This window comes from Eptatretus burgeri, chromosome 13 (assembly GCF_056783735.1).
Source record: "Eptatretus burgeri isolate ZD-2024b chromosome 13, Ebu_testis_v1, whole genome shotgun sequence".
In the NCBI taxonomy this organism is placed as follows: domain Eukaryota; kingdom Metazoa; phylum Chordata; class Myxini; order Myxiniformes; family Myxinidae; genus Eptatretus; species Eptatretus burgeri.
In genome coordinates, this window is record NC_140973.1 from 12,393,520 (window position 1) to 12,409,250 (window position 15,731).

General features: G+C 45.9%; 1 protein-coding gene across 13 annotated transcripts in view; it reads right to left on the reverse strand.

Annotated features, from left to right (window-relative positions):
- Positions 1 to 253: 253 nt before the first annotated feature.
- The window catches only part of GATA2 (GATA binding protein 2), a 35,410-nt gene continuing 19,932 nt past the window's right edge, over positions 254 to 15,731 (reverse strand). The window contains exons 1-6 of one of the 13 annotated variants that reach the window (XM_085851148.1): positions 11,866 to 12,015; positions 9,915 to 10,153; positions 8,650 to 9,285; positions 6,950 to 7,125; positions 4,980 to 5,105; positions 254 to 2,479 (exon numbers count right to left, since the gene is read on the reverse strand). In XM_085851148.1, the coding sequence (XP_085707274.1) occupies positions 2,165 to 2,479; positions 4,980 to 5,105; positions 6,950 to 7,125; positions 8,650 to 9,285; positions 9,915 to 10,153; positions 11,866 to 11,960 (1,587 nt within the window). In that variant the 5' untranslated portion in view covers positions 11,961 to 12,015 and the 3' untranslated portion in view covers positions 254 to 2,164. The other 12 variants (XM_085851149.1, XM_085851150.1, XM_085851151.1 and 9 more) reach the window with 12 other exon arrangements.

A 15,731-nucleotide genomic window follows, 5' to 3' on the forward strand; every position in this document is an offset into this window, starting at 1 on the left:
AATGTGAGAAAAATCATGCACTTTTTTTTTAAGCATCAGTATGTGCAAATCACAGCGAGTGCTGAAAAGTGGGTAATTTTAAACTTTGGATCAAACATTTTACTTTTAAAAAAGTTTCTCCGAATGATTAATACGTGAGCAACGGCGGCGACGGCTTAATTAAACAGCATTTTAAATCAGAAAAAAAACTCCTTGTGCTTCACGAACGGGAGAGAGACCCCCCCCTGTTTCTCAGATAAATTTGTCCCAAGAATTTTGGTTTCAATGTTTTATTTAAGCAGAGACAACATAGCTTGTATTATAATAGCATCAACTTAAGATTTACTCGGCAAATATATAAACAACGGTTTGTATACGTATTGACAATAATTTATCTTCACTAGAAATTAAGCACAGGAACAATTCAAATACTGCATTAGAAAATGGAAAAAAAAAGAAGAAAAGAACAGAATTCATTGTTAGGCAGTGGTACAAATAAGTTAACTGAGCGCGTTTCCTTACTTTGCCTGATCTACACGGACGTGTATTGCACGCGAGAACACCGCCTCCCCCCCTCCCTCCCACATTCCCAAACACGCTCATCCCCTAACTCTTCAACTCTCGCCCAATTTCCATCCCTGGTGGGAGGCAGGAAGTGACGTCACAATCAAAAAAAAAAAACTTCAATGGGAAGACGCTGGCAAAATAACTTTGGGAGACTACGCCTTCATACAGTCATCACACAAATACGTTTTGGCTCAACCAAGCATGAAAGAATAGTGTGAATATAAGCTATATGGCTGTTAGCCGATAGAAACACAAAGCTCACGGTTACAAAGGTCGGTAAAATACTAAAATGGCAAAACTTTGCAGTAATGGCTCAGGGTTTGTACAAAAAGAAAGATTAAAAAGGCAGGATAACAAGGCCGTTTCAATTCCATCCCTCAAATCGAGTACAAAAGGCCCCACACAAAATCATCCATTGATCCGTCGCTGCTGAAACATAATGCAAATGACCTTTATACATCTTTTCCTTTTTCATCAACAAACGGCTATTTTGCGCTTATTCAAGAGGAACCAAGTCCTTGTACCGCATGTTCCTTCACTTTTCTGAATATGTTGTGTCAAAAACAATGAATGGTTCTTCGATCACTTATAGGCCTGCTCCTGATTTTGCGCCTGTTGATTTTCTTTAGGCATGAGCAACACGAGAATTCCACGATGGGCAAATAATTGGATGAGCCAATTTTAATTGGCCGAGATTTTTTTTTTTTGTGAAGCCAATTTTTACAAAAGAACGATGACAAAAAAAAATAAAATAAAAAAAAATAAAAAATAAGCTAATAATAAAAGAAAAAGTTGTTCAGGCAAAAGAAGAATAATTCACGAGAGGTTTAAATGGCAACAATCTAGAATAACGTTTGGTCTTCGTCGGTGCAAAGTTACTTGAGCATCTATGCTTGAATCGTACACAAAATGATCTGAACACACACTCACAGTACACACCTTAAGGGTAAGAACATTTCGATGTTTTGTGTTTTTTTTTTTTTTTAATCGCAGTAATTCTACACCTCCTGGTTCGCTCATTGAGAACATGACATGAATTTCTATCGAGATTTTTTTTTTTTAAAAAGAGAGATTTATGCCTCAAAGTGAAAAAAAAAATCATCTTTTATACATCACAGGATGGGTACCTTAGATCATTTTCCACCTCGTCTTGCCTGGAGAGACAACAGCTTACCTTTATGTACACAAATGAGCTGCAACGCACACACAGTTACCGTTTTCATCCTCAGCTCATCTTGGCTTGCAGCTTTTAGCTTGCATCCCAGTAATAGGGCTCAGGATGGCAGCGGGACGAGAAAATGGCGGCAAATTCTTGCCTTTTCGTCAAGCAAAATGGCGAGTCCATGCATGTTTTGTCGGTAAAAAATACGGAACGAAAATGTCCCATGTATGCAAACTCCTGGCGAGGGATCATCTTAATGGCAACATTTCATGTTCTAAGCTCTGCCTTTGGCCACAAAGCCAGGATGGCGAGTGTCCTTGCGGTGTGCCAAAGGTTTTGGCAAACTGTCTCTTACATGGTCTTAAATGGAAAGGAACAAGGAAGGTTAGAAAGGTACATAGTGAGTTAGGAATACTGAAGGAGATGAATGACCGAAAGAAGCTGTCGTTGGTTACCCTAACACATGGCCGTCACCATGTTGGAGTGGTGGGCCGGAGCAAAAGAGAGGCCGGTGGACGGATGCATGGGTGTCGGGGTTGGGAGCATGTGGCCAGAGTAGTGGCCCAGGTGATGGTGATGGTGGTGATGGCTCAGTGGGCCCATTGGTCCGGCAAGGGCTGCTGCGCTGAAAGCCGGGACCTTGTCGTGCATCGATTTGCTGAAGTCTCCATCCAGCATCTCCGGTCCCTTGCGGCTTTTCTTGGACTTGTTTGACATCTTGCGATTGCGCGTCTGAATTCCCTCTTTCTTCATGGTCATCGGCCGGTTGACCTGCCGCATGGCAACTTTCCATCAACGGGTTTCCAGCTGAATGCAAGAAACGGGGCGCAGGAACTAACCCCCATTTCACTACGTCACACTAGTTATTCTTTATCACATTGCATCGATCCCTTCAGTTGTACATATAAAGGGTGCTCAAACAGTGCTAAGTAAAGGATAAATATCGTAAAGGTTAACAGAAGCAGATCTGAGAGAAGAGAGTCAGGAGGGAAGGAAGGGAGGTTGTGGAGGTTGGAAGAAGGGGGGGGGGGAGGAGGAACTAGGGAAGTTTGCAGGAACCTATCCTTTTCCTCATTTCAGGAAAAGTGCAATTATACCTAAATTCAATGATGACGCCTCATATTAAAAATAGTTTCAAACATTTTCTCCAAGGATTATGGCCAGGGATCTCCAATTATACAAATACACACTTCTGGTGTTGGCCAGGTGTTTTAAACATTATATATATATATATATATATATATATATATATATATATATATATATATATATATATATATATATATATATATATATATATATATATATATACATACATTTTTTTTTTTTAATGAAACACGGATCTCCGCCTCTCCACTCATTTCAACGTCCTTGCTTTGCCTCTGGTGATAGAACCATTGCCGAGCACATAAGTAAAGGATTAAAACGTCTGATTTTTTTTTTGAATGAGAGGTTGCAATCATTGAATTGAGGTAATCTTTTCCTGAAACGAAGAAATGGAGGGGTTCTTGTGGATAAAAGCTTGAATGATTGATGAGAAGCTAGTTTGAACAACACACACCAATCAATGGCGTTTGTGGATACGTACTTGCAAATGGTGGATCCATATTTATCCTTGCCATAAATGACATGTGTAGTGTGCAACTTTGGGGAAAAAAAAAAAGTACCATCTTTTATGATAAAGAATAGCGTCGAGTTATGATCGATACCTTGAACTTAAATGTCGAAGTGACACTTTTTTTGAGTGGCATCGATGCCAAAAATGAGTGAAGAATCTGCAGAGGCCAGAAGCGAGTAAGTCGCAAGCACTGTGGATTTGGTAAGATTGTTTTGTGCTTTGCTTCTCCGAACGATCAGTGCCTGCCGGTGTTTATTGATGGAAAGCTACACGTAACCGTGGAAGCTAGTGATGTTCACCACCGATTTGCAAGCTCTTTTGCTCCAACGAGGGGGTTCATGTCCAAAACGTCATCTTGCTCCCTATAGCCGTTAGCGTGCCTTGATTAATGTTCTGCTGATTACATCCATTGGTTTATTTATGGTCTACCAAGTGGGAATAGAGCTAGCAGGATGGCAGAGAGATATGCACACACACTTGTCTCTCACCTGTCTAGACTGGGTTCAAATCTCAACCCAGCTTTAAACTGTCATCCTGGTGTTTCACAGGCAGGGGGATTCATCAATATGTGTACCATCCCTGGGATGGACGTTAAACTTGGCGTCCTGTCTGCCGGCATTAGTTGGTGGACGATAAGATATCATGATGTCCTTCGCGAGGAGTAGGCGAACTATCGCTGACGCCCTGAACAAATTCCAAATTCCGGCTCTGACTTCCTGTGTTGGAGTGGCGACCCGACCAGGATTGTAACCCCAGCCAAGAAATCGCTACGGTAAAACCGACGCTCTGTATAGAGCATGTTCCATGATCCAAGTGGGAATGCCATGTGTCATGTTGTCTTGGATGCGTAAATACCAATTTCTTTCACACTCAATGCGGATTTCTGCGTGCTTGTCCGTAATGTATGAGGGACATCCAAAATGGATATTTACAGTCGTCCAAAAACAACCGTCATTTCCTTTCAATATGAAAATAATCATGAGCAAGGAATTTATTTTTTAAAAATTGTTTACCAATTATGTATCCATACATGAGTACGTCTATAGTCGGCCTCTCTTTAACTATACTGCGAGGAACGTTTTTTTTTTTTGAGAACTTTTTGAATGTGCCCCACCGAGTTGTTCAGAAATACGTTGGCACAAAACAAGGTTTTATAAAAAAAATTTCAAAATGCATTTTCAACTCTCTGTTGTAGTTGTTGGCAAACAATTCTCAATCGTCAATCAAAGGGGATGAAAAAAATGTATTTATTAAAAAAAAAAAAAATTGTTCTTTCACTTCGTTTTCCATCAAATTTTGTGAAATAAATAGACTTCAATTTTGCCATCACTCGAATCCTGTATTATTAATTTACTGGGTTGAAAGTTTTCCTTCTTAGAAACAAAACTGCATTCCTTTCTTGAATTGCCGATGTAATTTACATTCTTTAATTACGAGGAGATTCCTTTGATGAACCCAATGTGGATGTTTCAAGGAAAATATTTATTTAGTGGAGTGGTGCTTTGAAACCTGCACAGGTGTGCGAGTGGATTGCAGAGTTATGCAAAGAAACAGAGACAGAGACAGACATAGAGCTTGAGTATACATCTTGTAGCTATGTTAATACCATTCCCCCTCTCCTCACCAATTTTCCTCTTGTGCGTTTACACTCACATTATGTAGTTTGAAGTAGAGTCCACAAGCATTGCACACAGGATCTCCATTGGCATTTCTTCTCCAGAGCGTTGTGATAGTAGTTTGGCAATTTGCGCAGGATGTTCCCGCACGTCGCGCTGCCGACTGCACGGTAAACGACACGTGGCCAGTCAGTTCATTTACTCACCTGAGTTTACTCAAACCTACCACTTCACCCTTTATCCATGTGCATGTTCGATCAATCCTACTCCCAGGACAAACAAGACATCAAAATCAAAAATAAATAAATAAATAAATAAATAAATAAATCAAATAACATATTTTGCATTTTCATTTTCTACGATGATTAATTAAACACAGTCAATACTTGGATTATAAGCATCACTATTTAGAGGATTAAGCTGCTTATTGAGGAAAGTGCACACACGTGGAGTCTGCGACGAACAAACAAAACTTCAATCGGTTGCTCGACAAGAATGCGATGGTAAGAGATTGATGAATAGTGTCAGTAGGTAGTGCATGGTTGAGTCTGAAGTGGCTCTGAAGTGCAGCTATTGGCTTGGAGGGAGGGTGCATAGGGTGGACAGGACGATGGGGGCACCAGGCCAGGGGGCGCGGAGGGCAGGATACGGAGCTTTCAGGCGCCTCTTATCTCTTGCCATCAGATTTCCGCCTCAAGAGGAGGGAAAAGTAAACGACCGGAGGCAGGAGAAAGAAAAAAAGAAAGAAAGAAAGAAAGAAGGACAGAAAAAAAATCTGTCTAACTGATAATCAGAGGCCAAGTAAGTTGACACGATCATCCGGGATGTTTAGTCGAAAGAGCGACCCAAGCAGAGGGGGAGAAGGAAAGAAACGGACGGGCAGACAGACAGACCTTCAAGTGACCCATGGATTGGAGTCCAAGTAGCTTGAAAATGGCATATTTTTGTGCACACTGGGCTGGTAAGGCTATGCTTTTAATCAGCCTAATTGCCGAGGGACCATTATGAACAAAATATTTCTTTGAAGACGTCGGGGCTATGGCAGTAAAAGAAAACAGCGGAAAGGCCATTTAGCGAGGATTAGAAGTTCCCAAGCCAGCTTCTCACTTTGCGCTCTCCTCTGCCTGCTTGCCTGAACGGACAGGTCATCGACAAAAAAAAAAAAAGTCATTAAAAGCTGTGGCTGCTGGTTGGAATCCAGGCAACGTAATGCCAGACAAGCTTCACGACAACAAAGGAATGTGGATATAACCTTTAATCCAGAAGAGCAAAAGTGTAATCCTCCAGAATTTGAATTATTTAAATACATTTCCTGATCAATTTCAGCAAAGCACCATTTCAGATCCTCGAACAGATCCAGAAGGTTTGACTTCTTTCACGCATGGAACCAATCCGCACTGATTAGCTCGTGAAGACATTTTTATTGTTGACACGTGGTCTACTCTTTCAAAGGAAAGTATGGAACCCTTTTGTCCACAAGTGCAAGCCATGGGGATAGCCAGGTTAAAAAACAACTCGCACAAAGGTATTGCACTGCCACTTGGAATCAAATGACTGACACTGTAATAATGAGAGAAATAGAAGTATAATTGTCTGTTGGATCTTCAGTATCGTATATATATATATATATATATATATATATATATATATATATATATATATATATATATATATATATATATATATATGTATATATATTTACTTTTTTAACATTTCACAGAATCGTTTATCAATTTATTCAGATTATTTTACTTATTTCGTTGCTTACTTTACCCGAATCATCGTTTGCAAAAGACGATTGTGGGATTTGTTGTGAATGGACGTTTTGTCGTGACATCGAAGTTGGAGGTAATTCCATGAATCCAGTATTTAGGGATCTGAGTTTAAAGAATGAATAAATAAATAAATACATACATACATTCTCCATGTGCACAATTAAAGAAAAGGGTACACTCCCACCAGGATGCACAGGAAATGTCGCGCTCACGGAAGCTCCTCGGCACTTACCAGACGTCGTTTAGGCTTGATGAGAGGCCGGTTCTGTCCGTTCATCTTATGATAGAGCCCACACGCGTTGCAAAGGTAGTGTCCTGTGCCATCGCGTCTCCAGAGCGGTGTCGAGGTGGCCCCACAGTTAACGCACTCGCGGCCCTCGGCTAAGGGTGGAAAAGGCACGGCAGTTACTGCCGACAGAAATGCGCAATTTATTGGTGGTGGTGACACAAGCCAAGGCCTCCGAGCTACCTCTCTAATAAGGGAGATCAACTCGTGCCCGGCAACGAAGCAGGTGCCGTGAGGACCCACATCTAGGCCTAAACGGATGACACATTTCATCTATAATCAAACTACATTAATACAAATAAAACCGGACAGTAGTGTAAAACGAAAAGAAAAACCTTCAGGAAAACATCATAAAACAAACGTTGGATTGCAATTGTTCGATTGACTTCCTTTTCTTTCTCGAGCAATAGTCGGTATAAAAGTGTTTAAAAATCTTCAGATTCATCCAATATTGAAACTCTCGTACACTTGCACTAAAAGTTTTGCAAGTAGAAGTTGCTTTAATGTGCCGTGGAGTGATTAAAAAGAAAACAGATGCTTCCTACAGTAGAAGATGAATGCGATACAGGCCTCCCTGGAAATGCGAAAGAACGAGAACATTTAATTCAAAAACAATATTCGGGATATTCGAGTGGAATTGTGGCCTTGCATCCTTCAAATGAAATGTGGAGGACGTGTAGGGAGGGGGGGGTGGATTTGGGTAAGACACCTTTCTCTTTCTCTCAAAGTCCTTGTGTGCGGTATTTCCCCCAAATTGTGCAGCCCCATTACATGAGCACCGTGCGGTACCGATGCTTTTCTGAGACCTAACCGCAATATCGGTGCTTCGCATCTCAGCCACTGGCTACCCTCAGCCAATGGTTGAGAAGGCTGGCCAACGACCCGATATCAGCGCCTGATCGCTGCCCTGTTATGCTATCACATCTGCAGAGAAACAAACAAACAAACCGTTTTTGGAGCCCAATCGCAACAAAGTGGGTATGAGTACTGAGGGGGAGGCAGGGGATGGTCCAGCGGAGAGCTCAACAGTTTTAATTGGCTTGAGAGGCAAAATAGAGATAGAAGAGATAGAGAACAAAGTTGGATTGATGAGATGTCACTTTGTTTGTTAATCCTGAACGATAAATATTCAATCCACATGTCTTCGTCTTAGTCTTCGTCCCCCCCCCCCCCCAAACCCTCTCACGCTCCCACACCCTCGTCCTTTCCAGATTGATAATTCGGTTCATGCAGACTCGAAAACCTAACTCGATTGAAACAGTTCGTGAGAATTGCTTTGTTCTTCAAAATAACAACAATCAAAATGTGTTTTATTTCACGACTAGAGCTGTGGAATCGAAATTAAGATCAACGACGGGCAAGTACGGGTATCAGCGGGAATAAACAGCCATACGTGGAATAACTATGTGCACGAAGATTGACATTAAGCACCGAGTAGGAACTTGCATTCTGAATAGTATTTCACAAAACAAAAACAAAAAGAACCAGCGGAAAATATCCGCGCGAGGCTCTGCATCGTGGAATTTGTCCACCAAACATATTTGGATGCAAAATGTACAAATGACAGCGATGCAGAGATGGGGATATGGATGGAAGGTGGAAGTGCTATACGTCACGATGGTGCACGACAGCCATGCATTGCTTACCTGCCGAACAACGGGACTTGCTCCGCGGTTTTGGTGCAAAGCTGGCTGCAGCTCCAGCGAGCAGCCCACCATGCGAGTACAGAGGTCCCCCGTACTCTACGTGTCCATGCCCCAGGTACGGTGGGTACATGGGGATGGGGTGGTGTGTAGCCCCAGGAATATCAGCCCCACTGCGTGCAGGGCTGCAGTTCTCGAGCTTCATGCCCTCAGCCAAAGAAAAAGGGCCTCCCTTCCCGCCTCCAAGTTCCTTCTCACCGTCATCACTACCCTGATGCGGGACAGACGTCTGTGCCAGTCCTTGAGGCTGCTGTCCACTTAGCGCTCCGAGTGCCTGCCGACCATTGTTTGCTGCCCCCGCGGGGCCAGATGCGCCCTGAGCCTCCGGTGAAGCAGAATCCTTGGGTGGTGTCGGGGGGAAGGCAAACAGGTGCGGGGCGCTGTGAGCGGGGGTAGCGCCCGCAGGGCTGTAAGCACCCAAAGTACCCGGATGAGGATGCAGAGGTGCTTTGGCAAATGGTGGCATACTCCACGCGGTGGGCCCATGTGCCCCCAGAGCTTTTCCACTATCCAACCAGGGCAGGCCAGCGTGCCCGGGAAGAATGTGTGGCCGGCACATCTGCGCACCTGCAAATACAGCTACGGAATGTAAGTGCACGGAGTGTGCACATCGAAGCCCTACATTAAGGGTTAGGGGAATTTTATTAACAGTAGTGCTGATAGAAACAAGTGTAGACGGATGCCTTGCCGTGCAGCTGTCAGGCCGCACAATAAATTATTCTGGGACGCCAGAGAGATGCCTGGTGGCGAAACTGGCTGGAGGTGTGTGGCTCCACGGTGAGTTACTGTCTCCGAGGCGATGAACCGCCCGAACTCATCGCAAGGTGACAGCCACAGATAGCATCTGGCAACCGGCGGACGCACAGCCTCTCAAATTTGAAAACCAACGACGCTCGCTCTCTCTGTGTGTTCTCGCTCGTTTCTCATAATTTAACATCCCAAGTCCACCTGTTCAGCATTCTCACCTGAACCGAAAGCTCACCATGCTGGGAACCAGGATTAAAATCCCTCATACCATAATGCAATCATCCATAGTCTACTAATGTCCTTGTAATTCACATTAAAGTGCATTGGTGTCTCCCAATGTCTTTGTCCTGCATGTGATTTACGTCATGTGCAAGCTCCACCATGAGACTCAGATCAATGTGATACAATACAGTTCTCTATTATAACGAACAATACCGGGCGCAGTTCGCGACTTGGTTTACCGTGCTGTCTGTAGCCATGCACGGCGCGTGCATGCGCCGGGTTTGTGGTGTAGTATGGGTTCCCCTGCGCATCCAGGTGGTTGAAGAATACGTCTACCTCCTCGGGAGGCAAAAGCTGCGATGGCTCGGGATACCCATGACTCAAACCTGGATGGTGCGCCTCCATGGGGTGCTGCCCGTTCAGAACGGATGGGTGTGCGAGCCAGCGTGGCTGCTCAGAGCCGACCTCCATCATGGGCCTGAACCACGCACACCTCCATTAGATCTCACCATCTTCCTTGTCATGCACACACCACCACATAAATAATCTTTGGTCCAAGACCAAGAGCAACAACAAAATTGGATTCTTCGTTTTTTGCCTCGAAGTAACTCCCCCCCTTACCACCACCACCACCACCACCACCACCCCCAAAACCCTCCACCAACATGACCCTACCAGGTCGTTTCTTTCCACACCCCACTGCAGTTCGTGCACTTCGACCACCAAACGCAACCGCTCAAACAAGAAAAGTATCTGCAACTTTACGACGGTTAATTCTTATAAAGATGCGAATTTTAAAATGATCGCGCTCTTCTTTCTCACCTTGTGTTCGTGAGTAACGCGGAGGACGCAGCACGCGGCCCAGCCCCCCCAGCGCGTTCCCTCCCCCCTCACCCCTCCCTCTTGCACCGGAGTCAGGAATCCTCGTCTCGCCACCAAACACGTCCGCTGAGCCCAAGCGCCGCGTCGGGCTGAACAATCTGGCCGCGGACGCTGTCGGGGCCGCGCTTGGCTCCACTCTGCCCTGCGGCTCAACCAATCGCGTCACGGAAAGAAGGCGGAGCCTCGATGCTTGTGCTCCACCCCCATCGCACGCGGATTGAAGGAGTCTTGGCCCAATATGCCGTACATACCCACAAAGACCCATCCCGCTCCTCTTATTCCATCGCATTCCCACTATAACCCCAACTGTACGTACCCCGTGCAAGTTCGAACTTTTCGTGCACAACACACGGTTGAGCCAGCCGTACAGGAGACACCAACGTACATACGTATACGTACGTCTGACACTTGTACGTGCACGAACTTACACTTTCAACACAAAACGTACGTTATCGACGCACGATGCCTCATTGAGGCGCCTTTCGGCAATAATCGTCACAATTGCAGCCTCGATTGCCCGCCTCCCATGTTGGCATCAAATGCAACATTGCAAGAGAACAGCAGATTCCTGAATCGCAGGCGACAGCGTTCCACGAGTGACGCAACATTTTAAGAATACCTCGGCAGGGAAAAAAAAAAAAATTAAGACGGAGAGAACTCATTCGTGGAAGAAAATGTTTCTTTCGCACAATAATTGCGCTTTCGTCCTGAAATTTTGGTACCAACGTCAGATTATTGCGATGTTGCGTCACACCGCACACAGCGAAGTCGACATGACGTACGTACACGTTCTCTGAACGGCCCGAGTTATTCCCCCACCTTGTTGTGTGCTTGACCGAGGGGAACGATCTTTTTTTTGGGACAAAGTCTTTCACGAACCGGATGGACAGGACTGACGTTTCGAACGAAGGTGGCAGCAGTAATTTGGAAATAAATAAATAAATAAATAAATAATAAAAAAACAATTTTTCAGGGAGCAGTTAGGAAATACACCCTGGGATCTTGAACGTCCACGGGATAATGCCGGCGGTGGGGACATCCGGCTTAATATTCCATCCGAGGGACGGAGCATTTTCGTGACGCAACACCTTCAACTTCCTCGAAACACCAATCCGACAATAATTAGTAGGACACATCCACCCACCCCGCGCTGTCGTATAAACGAGACATCGTTTCGGAGTAAAATTACAACAAATTTACAAATATTGCAAACATTCATCAATAAAATAATACACCTCGCAACCGTTCGTGGGTACCTGCAAATGTCCAACATGACGCGTCCCTTACACCTTCACAGGTATCCCTTACCTCGACAACGGAAACTGGGAATACGTATAGCTCGACTGCTTGCTCTCGGACTCTCCGCTTTTACAGCCAACAATCGCTCCGGGGGTCATCTCCATCCCCTTGGACGGACGAGCTCGTGCCCGTCCCTCGCGGGCGTGACGTCACGAACGTGCATGAATGACCCGAACACCATTTGCATGAGGTTATAGGACAGGTACACACACCTGCTTGGAATACAAATCCTCGAGGAAGAAATAAAATTAAATATCTTGTAACCCTGATAACAAACCGGTCCAGTGCACGTCATCACGCTCAACGTACGTCATCGAGTGAACGTCCAGACGTGATTCGTCATCGGAGCATTGGAATGACGTCACGACTACAACAAAATATTACATCATAATTGACATCTTTTTTTATCGATTATATTATCGCAGGATGTGTCAAGGTGTCAACTACAACAACAACAACAACAAACCAGGTGTGCTTTATCAGGTGAGTTGCATTGCCTCTCTCCCTGAGCAAGGCTCGTCATTATTAATCTCATCAACGTGCTGTTCCAACGTATAATCGCGTGACGTCACCGCCTAACGCTTCGCTCCCGTTCCACACCGATGATCGTTAAACGCACATCGAATGGTCGTTACGGGACAATCGGGTTGTCGCTATAATTTTTTTTTTTTTTTTTTTTTTTTTTAAACGCGGTTAGGAAAAATAAAATAAAGAATTATATTGAATTAAATATTTTTTCCCCATCAGATGTTTAATAATTAACTAATCGATAAATACGTTTCGTTCAATGGGAACTGCGGAACGAATCGAAAGTCGAAATCGGGCGTCAAGTTACAAACAACCACAGTCGGTTTTTACTACAACCTGTAAATTATAATTAAACTCAACATAGTAACTCGAATGAAGGGAAATGTAAATTACACATAATCAATAACTCGATAATATGACGTCATTTATTTATTATTATTTTTTTATATACAAATGATCTTATATTTACAGTGTAAACTATATACATGTTGTGTAAACGTCCGTCCCCCCCTGTTCGAGCCTCTCCCGTATAGACAGTGTATAGAGACAACATGGATCGTCCGTCACCCTTCCCCCCTCCCTCCAACCTCAACCCCCTCCCCAAACCACCTCGGTGACCGTTAGGAAAGGGCTCCTTGCAAAACGGGATGTTCGTTGTGAAACTGCGCGGGTCGTGGGGTGTGGGGTGGGGGATGTGGGGGGGGGGATCCAACCACCACCCATTTTATAAACGTTCCCCTCCTCCCACCCCTCCTTTCCCGTTTTCCCAAACGTCCTTTTCTTGTTTACAGGATTCGATTCACGTCCAAGGGTGGAACTCGGCCCGAGTGGACCCGCGGATTTCACGCAACGTCGTTCGCGATCATTTAAAGGTTCCAGTGGAAGTCAAACTGACTCGCATCGCATCGCATCGCATCGCATCGCATCGCATCGCATCGCATCGCATCGCATCGCCTGCTCATTGGCGTTAAAATGTTTACAACAACATCCGTTCGAAGGGTTCATTGTATTTCGTGCGACAATCGCGTGCGACTGTCGCATGCAAAACGTTTACGATTCAATGCCCTCAATTGTTTACTGTCTATTATAATATTTAAAAAAAAAAACGTCATAAGTCCGTCCATAACTGTCTCGTCGATAATCATCATCCATGCTTTTCGGACAAATGTTAACACTTAAAAATACAATAAACTGTTATTCGGGCGAGAACAAACGGTTAAAGACGAAGTACAATTCATAATATCCCGATAATCGTGTAATACTAATATATATTATGAGATGTACGGGGTGGATACACATATTATGTAATTTATAAATACAAGTATTTGATATTGATGAAAAAGTCACGTGTAAGTGAGAAACGATCGACATTAATTACTCAGTGCTCGAATTACCCCATACTCACCCCGACTCACCCCCCCCCCCCCCATGAGCACACGGAAGCGTACCTGCTCTGAGTTCGCTGAACTGGACATAGGCAATGTTTTGCGAGGGTATGCTAGACCAGACCCAGGTGATACGAATCGGTGTGCAGAGTTTGTCGTGCAGAGCTGTTCATACGGGACTGGTCGTGCGACTCGTATATGGAGGTGGTCGTGCGACTCGTATACGGGACTGATCGTGCGACTCGTATATGAAGCTGGTCGTACGACTCGTATACGGCACTGGTCATGCGACTCGTATATGGAGGTGATCGTGCGACTAGTATATGGAGGTGGTCGTGCGACTCGTATATGGACCTGGTCGTGTGACTCGTATACGGGACTGATCGTGCGACTCATATATGAAGCTGGTCGTGCGACTCGTATACGGCACTGGTCATGCGACTCGTATATGGAGGTGGTCGTGCGACTAGTATATGGAGGTGGTCGTGCGACTAGTATATGGAGGTGGTCGTGCGACTAGTATATGGAGGTGGTCGTGCGACTAGTATATGGAGGTGGTCGTGCGACTAGTATATGGAGGTGGTCGTGCGACTAGTATATGGAGGTGGTCGTGCGACTCGTATATGGAGGTGGTCGTGCGACTCGTATATGGAGGTGGTCGTGCGACTAGTATATGGAGGTGGTCGTGCGACTCGTATATGGACCTGGTCGTGACTCGTATACGGGACTGATCGTGCGACTCGTATATGAAGCTGGTCGTACGACTCGTATACGGCACTGGTCATGCGACTCGTATATGGAGGTGGTCGTGCGACTAGTATATGGAGGTGGTCGTGCGACTCGTATACGGCACTGGTCATGCGACTCGTATATGGATGTGGTTGTGCGACTTGTATATGGGGCTGGTCGTGCAACTCGTACATGGAGCTGGTCGTGCGACTCGTATGTTGCTGGTCGCGCTACTGGAAACAAGACTGGTCATGCGGGATTGGTCGTGCAGGGCTGTTCATAAGGGGCTGGTCATGCGACTCGTACACAGGGCTGGTCATGCGACTCGGAAACGGGGCTGGTCGTGCGACTCAAACGGGGCTGGTCATGCGACTCATAAACGGGGCTGGTCGTGCGACTCGTAAACGGGGCTGGTCGTGCGACTCGTAAACGGGGCTGGTCGTGCAACTGAAACGCGGCTGGTCGTGCGACTCGTAACCGGGGCTGGTCGTGCGACTCGTAACCGGGGCTGGTCGTGCGACTCGTAAACGGGGCTGGTCGTGCGACTCGTAAACGGGGCTGGTCGTGCGACTCGTAAACGGGGCTGGTCGTGCGACTCGTAAACGGGGCTGGTCGTGCGACTCGTAAACGGGGCTGGTCGTGCGACTCGTAAACGGGGCTGGTCGTGCGACTCGTAAACGGGGCTGGTCGTGCGACTCGTAAACGGGGCTGGTCGTGCGACTCGTAAACGGGGCTGGTCGTGCGACTCGTAAACGGGGCTGGTCGTGCGACTCGTAAACGGGGCTGGTCGTGCGACTCGTACACAGGGCTGGTCGTGCGACTCGTAAACGCGGCTGGTCGTGCAACTCAAACGTGGCTGGTCGTGCGACTCAAACGCGGCTGGTCGTGCGACTCAAATGCGGCTGGTCGTGCGAGTCATAAAGCGGGCTGGTCGTGCGACTCGTAAACGGGGCTAGTCGTGCGACTTGTAAATGGGGCTGGTCATGCGACTCGAATACGGGCTGGTCGTGTGACTCGTAAATGGGGCTGGTCGTGCGACTCGTACACAGGGCTGGTCGTGTGACTTGTAAATGGGGCTGGTCATGCGACTCGAATACGGGCTGGTCGTGTGACTCGTAAATGGGGCTGGTCGTGCGACTCGTACACAGGGCTGGTCGTGCGACTCGTACACAGGGCTGGTTGTGCGACTCGTAAACGGGGCTGGTCGTGCGACTCATAAACGGGGCTGATCGT